Consider the following 26,488-nt stretch of genomic DNA (forward strand, 5'->3'; position numbering starts at 1 on the left):
CCACCCACAGTGATGTGACAGGAGGCAGATCGTAGAGCCGGGGCGATGAAGGATCACTGGCTCCTCACACAATAAGGCAACTATAAGAAAATAAATGTCTCATTGTAAGGGCTCTAATCCGTCATGAAGGTTTTTTTTTCCACAACTCTGCTGGTGAATGGTGGCTCTGCCGAGCGAAACTTTTATACGGCCAAGTTTTGCGAGGAAAATAAATGGGTGCTTAATAAATAATTTGAAAAGTCTTTCCACGTTGAATGTGACAAAATGGAAACTGAAAACCAAAACAAATCTTTTCGAGGAAAACCTTTCATAAGTGTACTCTCCCTTAAGCGAATACTTTGATGTGCCGTCTTTTGGCTGAGCATTGATTTGCAGAAAGGTCACAAAGAATCGGAAGAATCTTACTGTACAAGAAACAACCGTTTCAGCTCAAGAGATTTCAAACTACGGAAGTGAAGACAGTAATCCGCGGTTTCTTTTCCCCAAAACTGAACAGAAAGACAGGACTGAAGTTGGTGGAAAAAGGCCAGCAGGGTTTACATGGTTTCCACTGTTGTCCCATTATGTCCTACTCTTCAGGTGTGCTTTGGAAAGCTAAAGATGAAAAGGGATTTTATGTTTCTGCATCACAGAAACTCCAAATAAGCATAAAAAAAAGCAACCACAGAATTAAGTTTTTTCTTTTATTAAGAATTTTAGACCAGTGGTGTCCAACAAAAGTCCTTAGGAGTTGACGTTCTGCATGCTTTATATAGTTCCTTGGTGCAACACGTCTTAATTAGTAGAATGCTGAAGAGTTTCTTCAGTCACTTGAATCAGTTGCATTCAAAGGAGGAGATCCAGACATAGTCCAGAACTTAATTTTACCTTGAGGAAAACATGCTGAGTGTCTTCAAAATCCGCTTGAAGACAGAGAAGGAAAATATTACCAAATGATGATTTGGAAAGCTGGCAGACTCCAAATAAAGTTGAAACTAAATCAAAGTTTAAGCATCAGACTGAACATTTATATAAACCAGAGGCGGAAACAAGAGGAGGGGTAAACCCTGGACAGGTCACCAAACGGTCACAGGGTAGATTTTATTTCCATTTGTTAAAACTATTCTAAACATATACTTTATTTTTATATTATTTTTGAAATTCTGTTAAAATCAGATAATTATTATTGGAAATGCTGCTTCCTGGACTAAACATGGACTCTGAAACTCATTTCTGACGTAAAAAAAAAGAAAAAAAAGAGGAAGTGCTCTTCGGCTGAGTATTTTGTCTATATCAGACATGAAATGCAGAACACCCTCTTCGTTTTGATAAAGTAGATAAGATATGCACTTTACTGATTGAAATGGGCTTTAATCTATAAAACTTAGTGTAAAGTTATCCTTTATTGTCTCGGTTTGTGTGACTCTTTTCTCTGTATAAGGGATTCTTAAACCACAGAGAGTTTTTGTACCAGTGCTAAGTTGCTGCTTCTCCGTCTTGTAGGGACAGGAAACAGAAGTTCCACATGTTCACCACAGAGCAGCTTCTGACTTCAAGTTGCAGAACAGCTCTCAGGAAAAGACATGCACATTTGTGCCTACATACAGAATAGCACCATTCTTTGGTGCATGCACAATTGCATCCATGAATGCACCCGTTCTTCAGCCATTGACCCAACTATGCACTTTGCAAGCTTTTGTACGAGTGTTTCTTAAAAGCTCATGCTGCCACCTCCACCCCCTGGCTTCCTGTCGTGTTAAAACAGAGCATGTTAGACAACCACAAACTGAGGTCATGTGACTCAGTAAGACTGCTACGATACGAGATCTCAAATCCTCTTTTCATCTCAATCAGTTGTCGGTTTGTGTCCGTTTTGTGTCACAATGACTTTAGAGAAGCTCTTCCGGTAAAAGTACACACAGGAACCAAAAAAAAAAGGGGAAGAGGAACAAGAGGAGGAAGGTGGACAGAGAGATGGACTCGACAGATGAGAACTGCAGTGCAGCTGCAGAGGCGAACGGAGGTGAGTTTACAGTGGATCTAGTTGCAGGGCATTGATATGAAGCTTGTACGTAGCTGCCAGTTGAAGGGTTTCAACTCTTGAAATTGGTTCAGTGATGCAGACGATGGACTCAATGATGAAAATCTAAATTCAGTACGTTTTGTGGTGGTGATCTAGATAGATGTCTGACTTTTGTCACATTTCTTTGTTCTGTGTCACTCAGCTTATCCGGTACGATGCACTGAGGAAGTACTTCTGCCTTTCTTCACAGATGAGAGTCTGCCGGCTGCCATGAACGTCCAACACCCTCCGGTCTCCCCGGGCACGCCACCCGCCCTCCAAGAACTCAGAGTGGTCCTGCTGGGCAGAAAGGGAGCCGGCAAGAGTGCCGCAGGGAACACCCTGCTGGGAGGAGTGGGCGGCTTCGAGAGCGGGAAGCCCACGGAGGAGTGCGTGAAAAGGCGAGCGGATGTTGTTGGCAGGAAAGTCACAGTGGTGGACACACCGGGCTGGGAGTGGTACTACCCACTCAACAGTACCCCCAACTGGGTGAGGAGGGAGACTCTGAGGAGTGTGACCCTGTGCCCTCCTGGACCCCATGCCGTGCTCCTGGTAGTTCGCTCCTGCGCTTCCATCACAGACAGCTACATCCAGGAGATAGAGGAGCACCTGGAGCCGCTGGGAAGGGACGTGTGGGAGCACACCTTGGTGCTTTTCACCAGGGGAGACGAACTGGGCCTGACCACCATGGAGCAGCGCATCCAGACCAGCGGCTCCGGGCTCCAGAGACTCCTCCAGAAGTGCAGCAGCAGGTACCACATCGTGAACAACTACAGCAAAGGAGACGGGACGCAAGTGAAGGAGCTGATAAGGAAGCTGGAGGCGATGGTGGATGGAAAGAAAGGAGGAAGGAGTCATCTGGAGCTGGACAACGGAGTCCTGTTGGGGCTGGAGGCGGACGGGAAGAGGAGAGCCAGGGAGAGGAGGAAGAAGCAGAGGCAGATGGAGGCGCAGATGCAGAGAGGGACCATCAAAGCCGCTCTCATGAGTAAGTCCTTCAGATTGTTTAATGCTGAAGAAGAGACTTCAAGAAACCATTGGATTACAAAATAAACTCTAGAAAAAAAACACTCTAATGGCCTCCATGTTGGAATGGCCACCATATATTCAGCTTTTCTGTAAATTAGACTTCATTGATGTGTTAAAACCTTGGTCTTCAGGACTGAAAAGATTGTATCTTGAGAATAGTTGTGTCATTTTTCTTTAAGTTTCATTTGAAAATCCAATACTGAGTTACTGCAACTCCAAGCTGACAGATCACACAAAATAAGACTTGACTCTAAGACCAATACCCACTGAAGTTTTTTCTGAAATAAGGGAACCTTCTTCATGTTTACATTTACATTCTACTGAAAAAAAAACAGCTTACAAATAATTGATGAGAATAAGAAAAACTAAAAACCAATTGCCTAATTCAACAGACTAAGCTTTTTTACAGCCTGTGTACATAATAATAGGGAAACACTTTATTATTTTCCAACTCCATTTCTGAGAATTGGAGCACACACAAGGGAGCTTTGACTATTCCTCTCTTTGAACAACCTTATGATCTTTTCTCTTTAGCTCATCCTGTAAGTTTTCTAAAGGGTTTATGTCTGAGGACTGGAAAGGTGTTGGGTGAATGTTTATGTTGTGTCTGGTGAAGGATTTCTGGTTGACTTGTTTGACATTTTTCCTGCCCAAACATCCAAGAATGACTCTTTTTAGATATTCATCCAGGGTCCACTGGTAAAAAAATGTTCTGATATTTCAAAGAGTTTGGCACCTTGTTTCTCTGACAAGGTGCCAAAGAGAAACAAGCCCACAACATCATGGGTCCTTTGTCGTACTTAATAATGGGCTTTAATTGCTTTCTTAGAAATTCAGGGTGTAGTGCACACACTTCTGGATTGTTTTTAGCTGGAAGTTTAATTTTAATTTCACTTGACCTAAGAGCACAGCTGCAGTAACAGTCCCAGGAGAGCTTTGTAAACTCCATGTTTACCTTTGTGATGGTAGGACAGGATGCTTCCCAAAGGACCAATAGGAATGTAGATTGAGTGTAATGATATGAAGGACTGGTGACCAAAACTGTTGCTCTTTGTGTCTCTGACAGTGAGCGTTGTTGAAATTTCTTTTAAACTCCTTTATAGTTTTATGGGGGGGGCGAAATCTGTCCTCCCCCAGCCCTTATTGTTACAGTTCCAGGTGTTTTAAACTTTTCAGTCATTTAGACAATTTTAGGCTAAATGTTAATTTCCTGACTTTGAAATTCAACATACTTGAAAACATGTTCTCTTGTTTTTCCTATTTTGAGAAGTGTCAACTACATGTTAAGTATTACTCACAGAACTAAGAGGTAAAAGAGTTTAAATACTTTAAAAACGGAAGCTATAAGTAAAAAATGTTTTAGTTTCATTTATATTTAAGTAGGTACTTATTAAGGGAGTAATAGTTGTGACACCAGAGATTTTTGTCAAAAACATTTTTTTTGAACATGTTGGTGTTTGTGTTTGTCGCTCAGTGAATAAATTAAAAATATATATTTTTTAGAACGAGATTAGCAGTTGTAACCTAAGTATGCCCTGTCCTCACAAGTAACCAACAAACCCAGTCAACACTGTTGTGACTAAAATTATTACTGTTTATCGCTTAACCTGTCAGAAAGATGTTTCTTAGTCCAAGTCTTGTGTTTTATAAAAAAAAATGAATTAGATGTGCTTCTAGCCGAAATTGTAACCTATTGGTGATTCTTGTAAAGCTAAAATAGCATTTTAAGCTAGCCATTAGCCAGCTAAGTACACAGCCATCGTTTCTTACGGAGGTACCAACACCAGAGGGCGCTGTTCCTCACTCACTGGAGATTCCATCAAGAAGAACAGGGGTGCCCAAGTCCAGTCCTCGAGAGCTACCATCCTGCAACTTTCAGATGCATCCCTGCTTCAACACACCTGAATCAAATGAATGGCTTGTTATCAGGCCTCTGTAGAGCTGATCCCGGTGTGTTGGAGTAAGGATACTTCTAAAACTTGCAGGATGGTAGCTCTCGAGGACTGGACTTGGCCACCCCTGAAGTAGAAGAAGGCGTGTTTGTGGCTGCAGCTAGCATAATTATTTTTGCTCATGACACCCCGAGACCATCCCATCCTGTGCTATATCGCTGGTGTCAAAACCAGCTGTGTGAGTGCAATAAGTTTAACCGGTAGCAGCAATCAGAATGCTTAGAAACCTGCTGAAAACCACTGTTCAAAATTCTCATATCGAAAGATTGAAGGTCTGGTTTAAAAGCTGATATCCCACTAGATGTTTTGAATTATGATGAATGTGAGAAACAAAGTGCAGGTCTGGCTGTTTGAACCTGTGTACTTGTTGCTGAAACAGTCTCCAGCCGTCCTGGAACTGAGCAGAACACCATGGGTGAAAATGAGTGAATACACATGCAGCTTTATAGTTTAGTTTTCAACTTGAGAGGGATTCAGAGTAACCTTTCAGAAGCAGAGTTGTCACCAGAGTCTCTTTAAATGGGGGTATAAATGTGCCCAAGGTGAGGTAAGCATGAATTACATGAGTAAATGCTGCTAAACCGGTGGAAAAACTGGGGGGAGTCATTTGATGGAAACAGTGGGAGGGATAGATGTTTCAAATTAACCACCAAAAACCAAGAAAAGGGGAGAACAACTCCCCTTTTATATTTTTATATTTTATAAACATATAAAATGTTTATATCCAGAAAACATTTTGCTTTCTGGATATAATGAGAAATGATTGCTAGCTGGAGGCATGGAAAGTTTACCCAATTGGTAATGTTTGACTGTCCTGCCAAACGAGGCGGACAGCAAAGTAAAATGCAAAAGTATGACATGGTGACAAAATGTCGAGCATAAACCACAGAGTAAAATCTGTTTATATCTTTCCCCTTAGGTGATGGACCCCAGGGTTCGGAACTGGATGCACATCAGTCCTTCTCCAAGGCTCCTCGGCGGCTCCCCGAGGTCAGACTGGTTCTACTGGGAGAGCGTGAGACTGGGAAGAGCTGTGCTGGGAACGCCATCCTTGGGAAAACGGGTTTCTTCGAAGCGGGAGCGGTGACGGAGGAGTGTGTCCGCCAGCAGGCGGAGGTGGCCAGGGTGATGGTGACCGTGGTGGACACGCCGGGCTGGGAGGCAGGAGTGGCCGGTGCCACCCCGGAGCGGGTCAAACGGGAGATCATGTGCAGCGTGGCCCTGTGCCCTCCGGGGCCTCACGCCCTGCTGCTGACTCTGAGGGTGGACACTCTGGTGAGGGCGGGACACGTCAGGGAGCACCTGGAGCTTCTCGGAGAGGGTGTGTGGAGACACACGATCCTGCTGTTCACCCACGGCGACCAGCTCCGCGAGGGGGTGGACATCAAGCAGCACGTCCAGAGCGGAGGCAGGGACCTGCAGTGGCTGCTGGAGAAATGCAGGGGCCGGTACCACGTGATCGGCAGCGGAGACGGAGGAGGACGAGGCAGCGGGGGGTCCGCAAAGGTGACGGAGCTCCTGGAGAAAGTGGAAAAGATGGCGACGATGAACAGATGCGAAGCTTTTTCCTGCGTGGTGCAGGAAGTTAGGGATCTGAGCCTCCAGAGGAACGAAAAGTTCAACCAGCGGCTGAAGGACATTGTGGACAAGATGGTTCGTCAGGAGGCTGAGTTGAAGAAGTTGAGGGACAGGGAGGTGAAGAGCATCAGGTGGTTCTTTGACAGGAAGAAGAAGGTGAAGTCGCCAGGAAAGGCCGATGTTCAAAGAGAGGAGGAGGACGATGAGGACAGACGGGTCGGTGAAATGAGAAACGACTTTGGCGATCTGGAGGAGAGGATGAGATGGCTGACGGAGGACAGAGAGAGGGAAATTCAGGACCTCAGCCTCGAAAACGAGAGGATCCGAGTGGCACTAAACCAACGGCAACAAGAGAAACACGAAGCAGAGCTGAACCTGGAGCTGAAAGAGAGGGAGATCGAGGAGCTGAAGGAAAGGACTGACGAGCAGCAGCTGAAGCTCCTCGATCTCGAACGCACCTGCGTTGAGTCCGAACACGAAAGGAAGCGACGGGAGGATGAAATCAGAGCAGAGAGACAGGAATGGAGGAAAAAACTTGATGAGAAGGAGAAAACTGTGGCGGTGCTTAAAAAGGAGAAAGAAGAGTGGATTGAACGGTTTGAAGCTTTACAAGTAAAACTGGAGCAGATTGAAACACACTATACTGATTCTCTAAGAAAGGAAGGAGAGAAAATCAGGGAGATGGCAGAGAGGGAGGAAAAACTGATGAAAGAGATGGAAAATCAAGACAAGCAGCTGGAAGGACTAAGGAGGAAAGCTGCAGAGGAAAAGCAGACGATGCTTGAAAACTTTAACATGTTGGAAAAAAGCATGGAGGAGCTGAAACTACAACACCAAAAAGAAATGGAGGAGAAAGAAACTCAGGTAAAAGACATAAAACTGCGGCATGAAGAAGAGATGACCAGAAAAACTACTGAGAGCGAAAGAAACATTGAGACAATGAGAGTTCAGCAGCAACAAGAAGTTCATAAGACATTAAAAGAAAAAACAAATGACATTGAACGACTCAAGCAGCTGCACGAGGAGGAAATTAAAAACATGAGGGAAGAACAAGACAAACGGGTAGCACAGTTAAATGAGAAATTTGCAAAAGAGAAAAGTGAACTTCTGGAGACAAAAAAAAGAGAGTTAGCAGAACTAAAACAAGCACATCTTACTCAGATGGAAGCAAAAGAGCAAGAAGGTGAGACAAACAAAGAGACGATTCAACTACAGCACAAAAAAGACCTGGAAGCACATGTTCAAGAGAAAAACAGAGAGCAGGAGGCCTTGAAGCTGAAACACCAAGGAGAAATGGCTACAAAAATAAACGAGATGTTTAAACTCATGGAGGAAAGAGAAGTTGACCGCAAGAAGGAAGTCAGTAAGATAGTCAAAGAAAAGGAAGAGGAAGTCAAAAAGGTCAGACAGGAATACACAGAAATACTAAGCAAGCTGGAGGGAGAGAGACAGAGAGAAAGAGAGGAGCTGAAGCAACAAATAGAAGAAGGAGAGCAGGAAAAACAGAGACGGATAAAAGAGTTACAGGAAAAGTTTGCTGCCCAAACAGAAGAAATTAGGCGAGAACGGGCAAGCATGTCGCAAGATCTGCAGCAGAGTCAAAGAGAAACTGACGAAGTAAAATGTGAACTGGAAAAGCAAGTTGAAAGCAGGGCAGCAGAGAAAGAAAGGCACAAGAAAGAGTTGCTGCAAAAGGAGAGAGAGATTAAGGAAATGAAAGCGAAAATTAAAGAATTGAGAGAGACAATCCAGCAGAAAGAAAATAGAGAGAAGGAGTTTCTGAGTGAAATTGAAAACAGGAAAACGGACAAAGAAAGATGCAAGAAAGAGTCGGAGCAACAGATAGAGGAAATGAAGGAGAAGCTCAAAGAAACAAAAGAGAAGATGCAGCAAACAGACGAAAGGGTGAAAGTCCTTTTAAATGACATGAAAACAATCGGACAACAACTAAAAGAAAAAGAGGAAGAAACTGAGGAGATGAAATTAACTGTTAAAGAAATGAAGGAAGAAATCAGAGAAAAGGAAGAGAAAGAACTCGTTTACCTGGAGTGTAAAAAAGACTCGGAGCAGAAACTGGAGAGAAAAGACCAAGAAGCTGAAAAGATGAAGGAGCAAATAAAGGAGCTCAAGCAACACTTGCAGCAGGCAAATGAGCAAAGAGAGAAAGACGGCTTGAGCAAGAAGAAGATGCAGCAAACCCTGGAAGAAAATGGCCGAGCGATAGAAAAGTTGCAACAGCACATAAAGGACATCGACGAGATTCTGCAGAGAAAGGACGAGGAGCGGGGCGAAATCATCCTGAACCAGAAGAAGGAGGCCGAGCAACGCCTGCAGGACACGGAGCGAAGGATGGAGGAGATGAGGCAAGAGTTTCTGGAAGACATGGAAAGCAAACTGAAAGAGAAGGAGATAGAGAATGAAAGCATCAAACAGCAGGCTGACTCCAGGGAGGCAAAATGGAGGGAAGAGCTGAAGAAGACAGAGGAGAGAGGAGTGAACGAGATAAACAAGCTTCTGGAGATCGTTGAGAAGAAGATGAAAGAAATAGCACAAGCAGAAAGATGTCTCGCAGAGAAAGAGGGAGAGGTCGACGAGCTGAAAAGACTATGCTCAAACTACTGCAAAGACATAGGCGAGTTGAGAGAGTGCAATGAAAAGTATACACTTAGTATAGCTGAGACACAGCAACGCCACGCAGAGGAAGAGAAGAAAATCGAGGCAGAAATGACGGAAAAGCTGCAGGAGAAAGAGCAAGAGCTCAAACGTCTGCTGCAAAAGGACAAAGACAACGAGAAGGAGCTCGTCCAGCTGAGGCTGACCATCGAGCAGACCAAGTCAGAGCTGAAAGAGCTCACCGAGAGAATGGAGAAGGAGATGACGAGCCTGATTCAGGAGTACGAGAAAGAGCTCAAAGAAAAGACGGAGAACATTGAGGCCGTCGCGAAGGAGAAGGAGAATCACGAGCAAAGTGTTCGGGTTGTCACAGAGAAATACGAGGAGAGCCAAAAGAGAGTGGAGGAGCTGCAAGAGCACAACGAAAAGATGAGAAAAGAGACCGAAAATCTCAGCGTCAAGTGTGAGGAGATGAGGAAGAAGAGTGAGGAAGAGGTTAGGGAGCATATAGCAACATGTGAGGAGAAAGTAAAGAGCTTAGAAGCTGTCGTTAGGGAGAGAGATTCAGAGGTGAAAGCATTACAAGAAGCCAACAATAAACTTCTAGGAGATTTGGTAGAGATTAGAGCAAAGGAAGACAGGAACAAGATTCAGATAAATGAGCTGATGGAGAAACAAAAAGAGCAGGCAGAGAAATATGATGAAGAATGTTTAAACAGAGAGAAATTAGCCAAGGACAGAGAGCGAGCTGTGAGGAGAGAGGAAGAAGAGCTGAGCAAAAGAAGAGACGACCTCAGTGCAAAACAGAAAGAACTTGCTGAAATGGAGATAAAGTTGAAAAATCAAGAATCTGAGCTTCAAGAACTCCAAGCTAGGCTAGAGATAAGAGAAAAAGAAGCAGAGGAAATGAATAATCAAATGATAGAGTTGAACTTAACAAAGCAGGTTATCAGGAAGAAGGAAAAGGAGCTGGATGCTCTGCTTGGAGCGCTGGAGGGCAAACAGAGAGAACTGAGCTCTCACGGTCAAGACCTCCAGAAGAAGGTCAGAGGTCTGAAGGATCAAGGGAAGGAGCTGAAGGACAGAGAGTGCTACCTAAAGAACGAGGAGCAGGAGCTGCTCAACTGGAAGTCAGAGCTGCTGGTGCAGAACGAGTACGTCAACTGCACAACGCAGGAGCTGGACGAGATTCGCCGGGATATGGCTTTGCTGAAGGAGGAGCTCCGTACCAGGGAGATGAAGCTCAAGGAGTCGCTCAAAGACATGAACAAATGGGAGCTGAATCTCAAAAAACGAGAGGAAGCTTTGGTCAGGAGGGAGCAAATGTCCGATGACAGCATTGACGAAACGGGGTCTTTCCATCTGTTGGCCGAAGATAACTTGCCTTTGATGGACCAAGAAGTCAAGGATGGGAGGGCAAAGGGAAGAGGGAAAGAGTCAGCCGTAGAAGATACTACTAGCCCCACAGAGACAAATGAATGTCACTTTGAAACACTCTTAGAAACACAACAGACTGAAGGAAACAAGAAGATCAGCAGTTTAAGGTCCCTACCAAACCACAAAGACCCGGGATGCGACTTGAGAGTGATGGTCCTGGGAGAGACGTGGTCTTCTCGCTCCCCAGCCGGAGTCACCATCTTAGGCGGAGAGGCGTCCAAGTTCAGCGGGTCTGACTTCAGGCCCTGGAGAGGTCAGATAGCCGGGAGGCGCCTGGCTGTCGCAGAGCCGCTGGGTCTGAAGTGGCGAGACGGACCCGATGCGACCGATTCGGCGCAACGGAAGAGCATCCTAGAAAGTGTCTCCTGGTGCCGCCCGGGCGCTCACGTCGTCCTCCTGCTCGTTCCCGCCTTCCTGACCTGCACGCGGAAGTACAGGAGGGCCGTGGAGGAGCACGTGGGCTTGCTCGGGGAGGACGTCTGGAGGCGCACGTTGGTGCTTTTCACCTGGGGGGAGATTCTGGGTGAGAGCGTGGATCAGCACATCCTGAGGAACGGGGAACTGATGGGGCTCATAGAGAGGTGTGGCGGCAGATACCATGTGCTGACGAGCAAACAAAACAACTCAAAGATCAAGGCGTTATTTGAAAAGATGGAAGATATAGCAGATTTAACTTTAGGAATGTGAGGACTGATTAATAATTATTGTTTTCTTGTGTATAATATGTAAATATGTTTGAATAAAAGTACCTAAAAGTCTAACAGTCTAATTTCTGCCACACAAACCTTTATTTAATACGTAATTATGTTTCTTCTTACCTCAAATAAATTAAATGAGTCACACATTAAAATATTTAAGGATATAATTGAGGAGTTGAATTGACTGTCAGGTTAAAATTTTTAAGAAATCATAAATCCTGAAGTGCTAGAGGTGAAAAAAAATCACTTTAGTAAAATACAAAAAACTGTAAAAACTGCACTTAACCGTGCTTTATTAACACCCTGTCTCCTGAATGTTTCATAAAGACTCATCATTCATTCATTTAATAAAAAAATAAATCATGCTGTAGGCTTGATTTAACATAGAAACCTCATCTGACCTCAACCATAATCGTCTCATTTCCTCCACTAGATGGAGCCCTTGAGTCGGTGTAGACTTCCTTCCCTCCCTCAGGGTTGAATGTATCAGTGTTGAAAGTCACAAATGGTGAAAAACATGATGGTAAAAGTATAATGAAGCCCCGTCAAACACGTTTCAACTGTGTTTCACGGGTTTCTGTGTAATGGTTACTTTTAAAAGCAAAGAGCACACAAAGCCTGACTATACCAGGCCCCTGTGCTTCATCTTTACTTGAGGCATTTCAGGAGAAACCGTCTTGCAATTATAACCCCAGGGAGCTGGCCGCACACTGAGAGGACCCCTGCTTTGACAAGTAAATTATGACTCTTGATGAGAGCATCGCGCCTCTTTCAAAATGCAATTTCTGACAGTCGGGCAAAAATGCAGGGGGATACATACAACAACTTCCATCATCATCTGCAGAGCCACATACAACATCCAAAAAACACTCGTGTGCAATCATCACGACTAATAATTATGGAGTGTGAGTGCTGGTCTGAATCCAACATGGCAACAGTCTTTTTTTTCGGGGTTTTTTTCTACCTATAATCTGTCCATTCAGTGTGAGCTGCCTTTAGACGCAAGATGAGAGGGTGTTGTGTCAAGATAGATCTGTCTCTCCTTTGATCATCTCTGCAGGATGGGTCTTCTTCTTTGTCAAAGCATCTGGGGAAAATTAAAGGGGGAAAAAGTTGTCAAATTGCAGTTGATGTAGACATAATTTTCATGCACTTAGCATAATGTTTTCATGCCCCAGGCACAAAATCAGGCTTAGTATCCCATAAGCAATTCTCTGTTTATTTTTTATTTTTTTTACAGTCTGAGATTCATCATCCTTTATATGATTTAAAATATTACAGAAAGTGATTTACATGTTATAGGAAATGTCCAGGTTGTGCCTCACCTTTCAACCAATGACTGCTGGAGATGGGCGCCTGCCCCTCCCACCAACCTGCAACTTTAAGACTAGACGATGGATGGATGTGTAATGGCTTTTATTTGTACATGTATGTTGATCAAGTTTTATTGTTCTTCTGTTACTCTCCACTCTTCGTAAGCAAACCCCAGTAGAAGTTTGTGCTCCTGTCAAACCTTCTGTGTTCAGTGGTGCAGGAAGATGTAATACCATCAGAAGTGTCCAAAATGTGATGATGTATCAAACTATGATTCCCATTTGGCCCAGAATGTAGGACAAGTTACTCTACTTTGGAATATGCTGGAATTAAAACAAGTTTGGTCAGAAAATAGCTGTAACATTTAACAAATGCTACTTTAATTTTGGGAAAAGTCTGTAGTCTGTAGTCTGTTTCTTTTAGTGAAAAGCCCTCTTTTCACTAAAAGAAAACTTTTAGTGAAAATTTCACATCACAAGCAGATGTGAAAGAAATGAGGTAAGTGGGACAGCAGCAGCGTCTTACAACATATTGAAAAGTGTTTATATGAATGAAGATTTGTAGATCTTCACAGAATAGCTACGTAGCCTGTTAGCTTGTCTAATCTAACTATAACAAAATAAACTATAAAACTTGTTCCTCAATAGTCACAGAATCAACACAGTAGCATTTATAAAGCTAACAAAACAAAATTTCATATTTTTGTTTTTCACATAAAAGTCATACTTCAAAAAACTGTTAAAAGAAGTCACATGTAGAGTTAGCATAGCAACATGCTTCACTGAGTGCAGCTAGCTAAGAGTCTCTACCAGAATGAAAGTGTTTAGGTTTTATGAATTGTGCAAGTTATCAGTGAGAGAAGTTAAATAAAACGTATTCAGTGATTAGCACTCAAAAGGAAAATATAGTTTTAACATTTCCCCTAAAGTGAATTTTTATAGTTCTGATGTTGAAACAATGTGTAGCTTTTAAACATTAAAGCAACATATATGGAGTTATGGCGTTTAAAAAATGCTGAATTTCTTTTGTGGATGAAGATCATTCTGCGATTTTGGTTTCTCATCAAAAACACACCGAAGTAATGTGTGTTTTCAGGGAAAACTACTTCCACAATGTTAAACATTTAGATTTAGTGCTATGCTGTGAGGTCCTGACAAGGTGAAAAAGTGGATGTGTGAATGAAGAATAAACGAGAGGGTAAAATTTTACAGATTTATTTTTTAGAGACCCCCAAACCATCAAACCCTTTTGTCGTTCCATTCCACACCATTTAGAAGACAAAAGTCCCGTCTTTCCGAACGTTTCCGGCTCCACACTGAGATTCCCACACTGAGTGTTGCCGGCTGATGGAACCACTTTTGAGCGCTCATTTTGGTTTTAGTTGGCACTAGTTCAGATTAAAGCAACACTGTAAGCCTAATTTCTCTTTATTTGCTGCCTTTTAAGGTCTTGATTGAGGCTTTTGGGAAAATATGGATGGGACCACATTTACATGCAACACAATAGACAGCGATGCACAGTCAATCACGTCCGCAAGCGCCGGAAACCAAATTACTGGGGCTGTTTTAAAACAGAAGTTAATGGTTGGGCTGATTTCTATTAAGGTCTGTGCACTCTCATTTGAATAATGGTCTTCCCTGCAATGTTTTTTTTTTTCTTCCTTTTCTGTTCCGCACTTGACCCAGGAAGGAAATGAATGTATTTCGGTTTAAACACCTCAATTAATATTCAAGTGGTTTTAATACTCCAGGTTTAATATGACTTCACCGTAATTAGCATTGCAGCCTGAAGCCAATTAATGATAAATCATATTCTGTGACTGCAGATTGATTTGATAAAATGCCACCACAAGCACAACATAAAAAAAAAAAAATGTTCTGAATGGGGCTCAAAGTTGATCAGTGTGAACTAGTAAGCATTTTTTTTTTATACGGCTTTTCATCTCTAACTCCTAAACAAATTAATAACATTCTGCCAAATAGAATAACTAATTAATAAATTAGCTAAAACGATTCTCAGTAGAAAGTTGAACTTTGGCTTCCTTGGGACAGATTTTGATGTATCGCCTTTTTTCTCTGAGCTGAGGCGAATCTTCCAGGTAGGTGAAAATGTAGTTATTTGCATGATTGCAAAGGTCAGTCAAAGCCTCTAGAGGGCAAGGATTCATATTGAAATTGATGGACCATGAGGAGGTGCAGACATGCCCCTCGTCGCCCTCAGTTCCCACCCCAACCACTTAAAGGGGGGTGGAGGGTAAATTTACTAAAGTTAGGCATTCACTGTTATCGGTAGATCGTGAAACACACCCAATGCTCAAAACTCCTCCTGCACGGACAGGATGCGTCAGCAAAGTAGTTCATAATGTTCCTACAGAGGAAATAGACTTTATGACACTAGAGGCTGTTATTCAACAGTAGGTCAGCAGGAAGAAGGACTGCCCTGGTTCTGGTCCAGAACGAGGTACTGAACAGAGAATAACTGTGTCATGAGCTGTGACCTCTAAATACAATGCACCCACTGAGATAAAACAAACAGGAGCTTGTTTTAAGTCTAAAATTCCTTAATATTTCCCAGTTCCACCGGCAGATTATTTCACTTGGTACCAGTATGGTTTTTAAAAAATATTAAGGAATTATTGACTTAAGAAAAGCTTCTGTCTCTTGCTGAATAGTTTACTGTATTATTTCAAGAGTAGTAAGATATTTGAACTTGAAACTAGACCAAAAATACTTTGTGAGATTTTGTGTTTTTGCACAATTGCTCACATCTCACCTACCTGTTGCATTTTGGGTATCAAATCTAGAAGATAAAAAACACAAGCTTTTCTGTGACATCAGTCAAAGTCACGTAAGACTTTTTTTTTTATCTTGTTTTGCTATTTTGCTGTAAACTGTTCAATGATAATCATAAAATCTTCGCTTCCAGCAACAGGTTTTTGTTGGAAGTAGTAAGAAATGCATCTGATCAAAGTTATTTAATTTTAATGCATCCTAAAGAGTTCTACAACTTTATTTGGAGTTCCTACCTGTGCTCTCTGCTGCTGTAGTAAAACGCTGAGCTGTATTTGAGAATGCTGCATAGATTTTAAGAAGATTTGGCAAAAAAAAAAAAAAAAACCTAGGAAGAAATGTGCTAGGAGAACCAGACCAGAAGATCTTTAGATCTATAACATGTTTACCCAAAGAGAACGTGTTCGGAAAAATTCACTAAGATTGTTAAAATAAGACGGTTGCCATAGCCACACTGTTTGATGAAAACATCCGTCATGGCTCGCTATTGTTCTCATATTCAAACGTTGACTCAAACAGTTACTTAAAACTCAAATGAAACTTGAAAACTTTAGAGTCGTGGCTAGCTCATCGTCAAGCACAATGCTTAGCAACAACGAATGAACAGCTTGATTCTTGTGGCCCTTTTGATGTCATCAGCATCAATGCATATAAAGCTGATTTATCTGTTTCATTCCTTCAATATATGTTTAAACAAACTGTATTTCATGATAGCATGCACTGGAAATGCATTCTCCATCACCTTTTAATGCAAATCTGATGTTTTTTGGGTTTTTTATCCCAGAAAAGCAAAACGTTCCTTCTGTGCATCTCTTAGCAAAAACTCAAAATATTACATACTTATATTTGTTTTACAACATCTTACAAAAAAATAACTGCTGTTGTTTTATTCACTAGATCCTTCAGTTTATTTCTCCCCCTCTGTATATATTCTCGTCTCCACTCGGCCCCCTCCTTCTCCGCCTCCTCTTCGGAGCGGAGGAGGGAGAGATGAAGCGAGGAAGAGGAGCGAAGCCGCAGATGATGAATTCCCCTCTGGACTGCATCGTTTCCGGCTGAGCGCGTCCAGTGGGCCAGAGCCAGGTCCTGGAATCTAGCTAATGAGACGCTGCCGCCCCCGGGGGTCGCGTGGCCTCCCATTGGCCGAGGAGCTGGCAGGAGCGCAGACGATAGGCTGATTGACTGCTGTCAGAGCGAGTTGGACGTCAGGCTCTGGGTTTTCATATCAAGTGTGTCACGCGGTAAAGAAGCTAAATGAGCAGAGAGAACTATGTTCTTTAACGTGTGTGTGAGATTTTTCACCCAAAGGGTCTGGAAACAAAACCAAAAGAGGTGAAAGGGATTGTTTTAGCTTTGCTGTTTTTGTGCGTCATTGATTCATTTTGTATGTTTGGGAGACGATCTGAATGCGTAACGTTTGAAAGATTATTAATTTAACACGTCTCTTGATGGCTCTGAATTAAGCCGTGGTCGACCTTTGATCTTTGGGATACCTCCTAAGGGAGAAGGAGTCACAATACGCCCACAAATGCATGGTTTTCAGGATTTAATGTCTTTGACCTTAAACACATCACAGTGCCTCAGTAAGACAGGTTGACATCCATCACCTCTCTGTGAGAATACACCAGCAGTATAGATTTTATTTATTCATTAAGACATCAAACTTCAAAAGAGAAAGCTACATGGTATTTATCTTAATACAGAAATAAAGCATTGCATCTTTTTTTTTACTGCATGATAAAAGCCAAGCTCTCCACAAAACCGTATGCATCATTAGGGGAAAGAGGTGAGCTATTTTTGAAATTGGCGATAATTGGAAAAGTTTAACTTTTTTTTTTTGTGGTGTTTTTCAGAAGAACAGGACCAACGAGGGGTTGGTGCAGAGGGGAGTAACACGAGTTCAAGACATTTGAAATGTACTTAAGCGGAGGATGTGAAAAAGTCCAACCCTCTGCTTTTTCACCCCGGCTTTGACATTTAGCTTCTCCGTCTCAGCGGCGTTCTTGGAGCTGTGAGTTGGGTTCAGCTGTGGGTCAGGACGGGAGGAGAGGGAAAGACGAACATTTCAGGTCCTAAGTGGGCGTTCTCCGATCAGCCCGTGGTGGCAGGTGCCCGACGGCTAAATGGCAGCAGGAGGAGGAGGAGGAGGAAGAGGGAGTAGAGAGCTGCTTCCAAGACGGAAAGGGGAAAATCCAATCTGTGACTTACAGCTGACAATTCAGAAAGTATCGTAGAAACCACGAAGGATTACAAGAACGACTCACAGCTACACTGTTCTTTAATAATGTGTTTTTTTTATGGACGTCTTTGAACTTTTAAATAGTAATTTTGCTTCTTTAAGAAGATATTACTCATTTCTGTAATCTTTATGGACTCCTCTGAGGTCTGAGGGAGGAATTTATCATCACTGGTGAGACAGAAAAATGCAGAGTGACAACTTGTTGCACGTCTGTTTTAGACACATCTTCATTATCGCAGACGGAGCGTTTGCACATAGCAGGGGGATCGAATTCTTTCAGAACGAGGCTCCATGAAGTTATAATCAATTGTTTTATTAAAAGTTGTAGAAAGATGTCATTGTAATCGGGTTTCTAGAAAACTGCAAAAAATAAATAAATAAATAAAAATCCTCAGATTTCTTTGACACTGTTTCCCTCTTCCTCACATAGATGAAGCTCTGGGGTCCAACTCTGACAAGCTAAAATATCTACTCATGCCCCTAAGAGTTGAATCTGTTCCCATTCCTGTGTCGGCTCCTCTTCTTGTCTCTCTTCCCCTTTTATTTCCAGTTTGATCAATTTGCATCACTTCCCCCCGGCCTGTTTACTTCGGCCCGTTAATCGACCTGCGGACTCTCTCTGCGCTCATGAATCGGGTCATGGAGTCAGTGTGAGCTGCTGCATTCATCTAATTAATCAAAGCGGGATTATGTGATAACAGATGTGATACTGTGAAAACGCCTGGAAGCAACGGGGGGGTCAAAAGTTCACAGAGGATGAGCGCCCTCTAGCGGCCGGCTTGCAGTCCTGCCCCGCGTGTTGGATGTATAAACGCTACGCATCATGACTGTGTACGTCCCGAGGCAACAATAATTTTAGTAATATTTGTATCCGTTTGAAATGTTTACGCCGTGCGTTTCTTTTCCCGTCTCGTCCTTTCATACCGAACACACACATCCACCGAGGGGAGCGCTTCACCTCTGCTGCGTTACATTATATAAGACTGAGGGGAAAAAGCAGGATTTGTGTGACAGACGAACAGGGGAATTACATGACTAAAACACACACACACACACACACACACAGAGAGAGAGAGAGAGAAAACACTCCTCCTATTTGACATCTCAACTGCAGCAACTGAGCTACGTTTTAGTCGTTTTACCTCATTTGAACTCTCGATGGGAGGAAAATGTCACGTTTTGGAGGAAAAAAGCTCCGCGTTCACAAAGGCCGCGCTTGTTGGGAAACATCGGCAAACACCTGCACACATCCCGCCATTTGCTCAGACCTCTGTAAATATTCAATATGCTGGCTTCGGTGACCCCCCCGCACGGCGCATATTTTCATATAAAAACCCTTTTCAGAGAGTCGTCTAGCGCCGTGTAACACCTTAAAAACGGCTTCCTCTCACCTTTCCTCTGGGACTGAATGCAGGGGGCATTTATTCCATTTTGGCTTTATCTCCGTTACCCTTATGAAAGTTTCATAAGTCAGCCGTCACAGCTCTGGATGGAGGTGAGGAGCAGATAAAAGATTAATTGTCTATGCATAATGAAGTCATCCTGGGAAAAAAAAGAAAAAAAACCACAATGTTTTTCCACCTCTTGGCCTGTTGGCGTGTCGGTGACCTTCATGCTGTAAAAGAACAAATACGAGCTAAAATAACCTAAATACCAGAAGCAGCCGGTGGGAAAATATTCCAAACTGCAAATCAAACCGAGGAGGAAAAAAAAAATAACAGAGAGAAGAGAGAAGAGACTGGCCAGTGGTTCAAAAAGTGACCATGAAAGTTTAACTGGGTTTTTTGTTTGAGAGATTGGGGGACTGATTTGGAGATGAAGGAGGAGCTGATGATGTCAGCCATAAATGGGGAAACGGCTGGTAGACCAGCTGCTACAAGTTCAGACGGGTTTGGGTCCAAAACGTGGTTGTTTCTCTGTTAGAAACAACCAATCAGAGCCAGGGGGAGGGTCTTAGCGCTGTCAATCATGCACTCCCCCTTCCTCTCTGCTACGCTACAGCTTCTCCCCGACAGCAGTCCCTCTTAGGAATGCTAATGCTAGTTAGCATAACCTCCGACGATGGCAGGTAAATGGTTTTTCAGTAACGGTTCTGTCAAAAGTGCTTTGAGTAGCAACTACAAGAGGTTGATTGACAGCACTAAGACCCTCCTCCTGGCTCTGATTGGTTGCTTTTGACCGGAAGCAGTTCTTCTTCAGACGTCAATAGTAGCACTGGGAGAAGATAGAGAAGCTTTTTTTTTTTTCAGATTATCTCTTTCATATTATGGATGGAAATAAAGGTTCAGTGAATTGACTCCGGACAGGGAAAATCAGTGTATTGTTGTTTTTGCCGCAGAAATGACAGACACAACAGAAACGCCACGGGGCTTCCTTCTGACTCCAGACACACTCCGGCAGATTATTGGGGTGTGAACCCTGGGGCCAAATGAGTCACAATGTTCTGGTTTTTAAAGCGCGCGACCAAAACAGACGAAAACAAATAACGTCAAGAATCGCAAGAGAGTCACACAGACAAAGCCGTATACGCAAACTCTGAAAACGTCCGAGAAATGCAAAGCAGCCTAAATGAAAGGCATGATGCTGCAAAGTCCAGTCTAATTAGCTAAAAGAGAACCAAGAAGGACAAGTCTTGGACTTAATGCTGAACTCAACACCCCCAGAGTAAAACATGGTGGTGGCAACATCACAATGGCCGGATGCGTGTCCCAATCCTAAATGAAAACCTGTCAGAAGCTGCAAAACATCTGGGAGTGGGACAGTCCTAAAATATACAGCCAGAGTTACGATTAAACGATTTGCTCTGAAGCAGATTCATGTTACCGAGCGGCCTAGTCAAAGTCAAAACCTAAGTCTAATTCAGAATTTGGTTCCAGACTTGAAAGCCAAAACTCTCCATCCATCTGATAAATAAAAAAATAAACTGATGTCATTACTGATATTTCTGTTACCAACCATAAAGAGTTGTCTCTGCACAGTTTCATATTTAATTCGTTTGTTTTGTTTTTCACAAAACTGAAAGTCATGATTCTATTAGCAACAAATTATCATTAATAATCAACTGTTTAGTTCAACAGCCTGAGCCTAAAGCCTGCTGAAGACTGTTTTTCAGCCACACTGGAAGGCTCCTCTTGATATTTGATCAACACAAAGTGAAACGACTGCCCTGCGAAGAGCGGCTAGTCAGTGACTTGTCTTGGATCGCCATGGAAGCTGCCATGCTGTAGCCTCTGGATAACCATGAAAGAGTCGGCCCTCGGAGTTAGCATTACTATGATTCACATCGTGCCCAAAGTCATTAATGCCTACATGTGGCCAAGTCTGTCGAATTGGGTTGGCGTTTCTTTTCTTGTGTACGTGTTTGTGAGTCACAAGTTGCAGTTTAGGCTTTTTTTTTTTGCCCATGTTATTTTCATTATACACTCGCTCGTTGCGTTAATTCAAGTTGTCAGCGGAGATCAAGATTCAAAGGCATTGCAGTTTTATGTAAAAGAGGATATTATGTGGACCGCGCCATGCATGTGCAGCTGCAAAGCCCTAAAGCTTGTGAGCAAAGTAAATCTGCGAGCGCGTCATAAAAAATGCATTCAGCGGCATATGGTGTGCCAAGCTGCGTTAGAGCCAATCCAGCTGCAGCCCGTACACTCACACTGTAAATCCATATCCATTACTGCCTCTTTTTTTTATCTGCAGAGTTCAACAGTTCAAACTCCGTCACACTGGAGAAACCCCTCGACATCTGCTCCTGTTGCCATCGCAACTGCCGCCTCTGCTGCTGCTGATGCTGATGATGCTGCGGCCGTGGCGGCTGTCTGACAGATCAGAAGAGAAGGAGAAAATGGGGGGGGTGAAGAGGAGTAAGGGGAGCGTTTCTCCTGCTGCAGGTGTAATCTGATGCTCTGTGAAGCTAACTAAAGTGCAGAGAAGTCCACTTTTCCAGAGCGCTGCCGGTCGTGCTCTTCCATCCTCTCACACACCTGGACTATTACAGGTGTTTTTCCAACACATCGGAACACATCTTATCCTCGGCGCTCCTGAGGGAGAGAAGTGTCTGTGGCCGTCGTCTGAGTCACAGAACCACAGCGACACGTTCAGACCGCTCACAATAACAAACGCTTCAGAAGTATTTTTGGGTTTGTTTGTTTGTTCTTATTTCAACAAAATGTTCAACTTTTCTATTCAAGAGACCTCATAGCTGTCAGCAGGATAATGTTTTATTTTGTTCAAGAAAATATTAGGCAAGTTAGGGTTTACATTTTTGAATTATTGCGTCAAGACAATTGGTGTAGATGACACTGAATGGTTTTTGACTTTTCATGCCAGTGTGCACACACACACACACACACACACACGCACGCATGCACGCACACACGCACACACACACACACACCATGCATACCAACCGTCCCAAACTACACACCATTTATTGCAGGGCACCAAACTATTTCATTTGGGGCCAAATCAATATTATGAATGCTCTTAAAGGGGCGGTTGTGCCAGAATGTATTGATAAAACCTGTTCAAAAACTCTTAAAATATCAATACATTTTTAAAATTAAATAATATTGTTGAACATCTTCTCTTTCCACGATAATTCTCAAGCAATTGGAGTCAGTGAACAGATAAAAACTGCTGTAATTTGATTGATAATATTTAAGCACAATTAATGTTTAGTCAAGAATCTAGAGGGCCGCATAAAAAGCTATGGTGGGCTGGATTTGGCCCACGGGCCTTGAGTTTGACACATGTGGTCTACTGTGTCTTCCTGTTTGGATTAATAGCAGCTAGTTGGGAGAACGATGCTAATGGTGTTAGCATTGCTAAAAACGGTGGTCAACTTTCTATTTGTCTGGTGAAAAAAAAATGTTTGATATGAGTGCAACTTATTTTTTTTTGTCAGTATGTGAATGCGAACCCACAGAGAAACGAGGGAGGAAGAGCATAGACATAATATATACCTTATATTATGTCTATGAGGAAGAGAGAGAGAGCGAGTGTAGCAGAACGTAAACCAGCTACAGCTATTAGTTTGCTAACGTTTCAGCATTAGCATTTTTACACATGTTAGCTCACAAAATCAATATTTATTAAGGTTGAGGTATAATTTAGAAGTATAGTGATTATACCTGTACTGTAATGTAGGAAGCTTGTACTCTAGACCAGTAAAAATAAATAATAACGAACATATACGTCATATACGAGCATAATAATGTCTGAGTTAGACTAGCTTGCTAAAGCTAGCATCCGCAGATAATTCTTGTTAATAATGCCCAAGCACATTTCCCCCTCAACGTAACAGTTCAAAAACCATCTGTTAACAGTCACAAAGCAATTATTTACACAAATTAAAAAAAAACAAGGTTATTTTCAATTTATTTAAAAGCTAGTTGTCATTTTAAAAGTTGTTGTCCACTCTTTTATTATTAAAAAAAATTACAACTACCAGTAGATTTTCTCAGACTGGTTTATATCAGGGTTAAAAGTAAGATGATGTTAATTATATGTTGTTTTTTTTAAATCAAAAATAACAATGTTGCTGTCCATCATTCCAGAAGACACTGGCTTAATGTTGGAGAAGCAAAAAACCGACGATAAACACGTTCATGTCTGTTGTGTACAAGAAGATAAAAACTCCACGTTCAAATATTTTTATTCTGCAAACAATCCATGAGAAACTTTTATCTGTTAATTTTTTAATTCACAAATTTCTATCTGTCTGAGAGACCACTGAGAGAATGCACATGTTGGATTTAGAAAGGTTGCTAAAGCTCAGGCCCATTTATTTATTAATCATTTAAAAAGAGAAAAAAATGAATAAGAAATAAGGCCCAGTTGTAGCATATAAAGTGTTTCATGCAGCCCTTTGTAGCGCATCTGTGCACGCAGAAGGAAGAAGTAGTCAAACAGTGGGCCTTTAGCATGAGCTGGTAAGTGAGGTTATTCCATCAATTTTAAATGTTTGGACGATTTGACTTTATTTCAGCAACTTTAGAAAATAGCATCTTCAAAAAATGTGTGAATGTACTGAGCAACCAATGTGATCTTATTGCTTCCTATAAATATTTCAAAACAATTTAAAATCCTTTAAATAAATACCTGTTTTTTTCTCATAAGAAATGCACTTATAAAAACAAAAATGATCAACTTTATTTTGGGCCATGCTGCACACAAACAGATTAAACCCTCTAAAATATTTGCATTTCTCCACAGGAGGGGAAATAAATAGAACTGTTTCACACATTGACACCTAAATTGGCCTATTTAGAGTTTAGCATGTTCACAAAGTGAGCTCAGATTTGAAATTAATTCCCTCAAAATGTGTTTTCAAATTACCCAACAGGGTTAAAGTGGGACTTGTTAGCAAAAAATATTTCTCCCATCATTAAGTTAATTTAATTTCATGTTTAATCGCACGCTCCAGAGTTGGAAATAATAACAATAATAACTGTGATAATTAAAAAAAAAGAAAAAAAGACACCAATTAGCACGCTCATTTGTCCGTCTGACTGGGTGATGCATAATTCATGAAATTAGAGAATGGAGGGATCAGCTTTCCTACTGAGGGGGGGGGGATCGGTATAAAGACAGGAGACAGTGCTGCCTTTTCTTAGGAAACATGCTCAGACTGCTGCTGCTGCTGCCTGGATACAGCTGCACAAGCCAGGTAATTCTCATTCATGTACTAATAATTTATTTTCTTACGGAGTTTTTTAAATCATTTTAAAACAGCGCATGTATTCTTGTTTTAGACATCTATTTTTACCAAATTTTTTGCCAAATATTTGTACTTACATTTATAGTTACAAAGACTGCATATCAATGCATTTAATTTCAAACGTATAAAATAGAAAAGGAAAAAATAAATAAATAAAAGGAATACGTTGCACTGATTTCATTCATTTACAGATTTTAGCCTTCATTTAATGCTACTTGTTTATTTACAGTAATAAACAAGTAACAGTATGATTTTTGTTGTTGTTCTTGATTTGTATCTCTAATAATCCGCCCATTCATTCAACGCTGTTATCATGCAGGAAATCATGTCATCCCTGAAACCAGCGGAGCCCGGGACCCGGAGGCCGGAGCGAGGCCCGGTCCCTCCGTGCGGTGCTTTCACAGTTCAGAGGCATCTCGACCTAAATGCGATGTGACAGGAGAACCTTTACTGAAACAAACGGGAATATAGTATCAGGGAAGGCTGACCGAGCTGTGAACCGGAGCCTTAACACAGAGCAAATTAACATCAGCAGAAATACCTCTCTCTCTCTCTCTCTCTCTAACACTCTGTTTGTTTTGTTTTTTTGTTTTTTTTTTAGATCACTTGTATGAGTCGGACAGCAAACGCATCAAAGCTCATCCCGTTATCTGAGCATGCAATTGTCTAATTAAACAGGCTGATGTGAGAGACCTTATCCTGGCCCCGGCTCTGTCCGTGAACTCTGACCGATGAACTGGACCGTTTCCCGAGGTGCTGCTGCTGCTGCTGTTCGATGTCCTGCAGGCGAATATTTCTGGGTCTGAGCTTTCAGTCCCACTATCGTCCATCAGAGATCTGCTCCGTAATGTGGCGCTCAGGATTTGTGAATGCAGTTTGATTGGGAGGCCACTAAGGGGCTTTTTTTTTTTTTCTTCCCCTGAGTCTGAGCACGTTCAGGTTTATGCGAGGTCAACATCATGGACGAGGAGCTGTCAGAACAGAACTTCTGTTTCTGACTGACTGACAGCGGTGGGCTGTGAAGGAGCTGAAGCTGCATGAGACCACTTTAATGGGTTATGAGTCACATTAGTCAGCACGAGAACCAGCAGGGGAAGAAGCAAGTATAGAGGAGTGCAAATCAAGCCGCCTTGCTCACGAGTGCAAAATAAGTGCAAACTGTACAAAAACACCACCCCCCCCGCCCCCTCCACTCCTCTTAACTTGTTGGTCTTCTTTTGTCACTTTCTAATTATTTTTTGTTTTTTAGTTCTCTTGCAGAGTTCAGGGTTTAATCTTGTTGTCATTGATTCTCCTCATTAGATCCTCTGAAGGGAAGCGGAGAGCTGCTGACACAGAGAAGACCAGAGACCAACATGGCGACACTGTGGGAGGAAAAAAACGTCTCCAAATGAACAAAACAAGATCATTAAATTCTGTTTTATGTTGCACGTTTTGTTTGTTTGTTTTTTTTAATCAGTTTCAGTTCTTCCTCTTCAAACAGTCAGTTCAAGGTCATGAAATACGTATTTTTCTCAATAAAAGAGAAGTTGTCATTTTAAAAACAATCAATCAATCAAGGATTTATTTAGCACCAACAGGAATGCAAATGCTTTACAGATACAGGGGAAAAAACTAATGCTGTACTGCTATAAGTCACTTAAATTCCTCCTATGAAATAAAATAAATACAATTAATTAATTAAATTAAATTAAATATACAGATGCACAAAATTAACAGATTTGGCCTTGAAAATCAATAAAAATGCCATTCAAAATAATATATGCAAAAAAAATACTAGTATAATAAAATCATATGGTATGCTTCAAAAATAGTGCATGCTTTAGAGCATTTTAAAATAAATACACAATAAGGATTCAGATCAAATATTTTTAAAAGGACAACGGTTGATGAAAGATGTCAGATCCAATACAGAAGAAGAAGAAGAAGAAGCTGGTTGGAGCTGATGGGACGTTTGCTGGAGCTAAATAAATAAAGTTTAATTTGGGATGAAAACTCACTACAGCAGCAGAGGTTCCCAAACTGTGGGGCTCGCCCCCTAGGGGGTGCGCCGTGCCATTGCAGAGGGAGCGCGGGAAGCCGT

General features: G+C 42.1%; 1 protein-coding gene and 1 long non-coding RNA gene across 2 annotated transcripts; both read left to right on the forward strand.

Moving 5' to 3' along the window:
* Positions 1 to 1,812: 1,812 nt before the first annotated feature.
* Positions 1,813 to 11,417, forward strand: LOC106946483 (trichohyalin). The gene is made up of 3 exons (XM_015030837.1): positions 1,813 to 2,002; positions 2,253 to 3,029; positions 5,942 to 11,417. The coding sequence occupies exons 1-3, from the start codon at positions 1,954 to 1,956 to the stop codon at positions 11,335 to 11,337; spliced, it is 6,222 nt and encodes a 2,073-aa protein (XP_014886323.1). The 5' UTR covers positions 1,813 to 1,953; the 3' UTR covers positions 11,338 to 11,417.
* Positions 11,418 to 23,244: 11,827 nt separating this feature from the next.
* On the forward strand, positions 23,245 to 26,010 carry LOC106946461 (uncharacterized). The gene is made up of 2 exons (XR_001424777.1): positions 23,245 to 24,354; positions 24,725 to 26,010. It is a non-coding gene; the product is annotated as an uncharacterized LOC106946461 (long non-coding RNA).
* The last annotated feature ends 478 nt before the right edge of the window (positions 26,011 to 26,488 follow it).

The sequence above is a fragment of the Poecilia latipinna genome, unplaced genomic scaffold (assembly GCF_001443285.1).
Source record: "Poecilia latipinna isolate Pla-1442-1.1 unplaced genomic scaffold, P_latipinna-1.0 Scaffold193, whole genome shotgun sequence".
In the NCBI taxonomy this organism is placed as follows: Eukaryota; Metazoa; Chordata; class Actinopteri; order Cyprinodontiformes; family Poeciliidae; genus Poecilia; species Poecilia latipinna.

Excerpts from the sequence above, each read along its gene's own strand:
- LOC106946483 (XM_015030837.1), top strand. The coding sequence starts at position 1,954 with ATGGACTCGACAGATGAGAACTGCAGTGCAGCTGCAGAGGCGAACGGA. Across the intron at positions 2,003-2,252 it reads AGCTGCAGAGGCGAACGGAG|ATGAGAGTCTGCCGGCTGCC; the intron begins GTGAGTTTACAG and ends CTTTCTTCACAG. Across the intron at positions 3,030-5,941 it reads CATCAAAGCCGCTCTCATGA|GTGATGGACCCCAGGGTTCG; the intron begins GTAAGTCCTTCA and ends CTTTCCCCTTAG.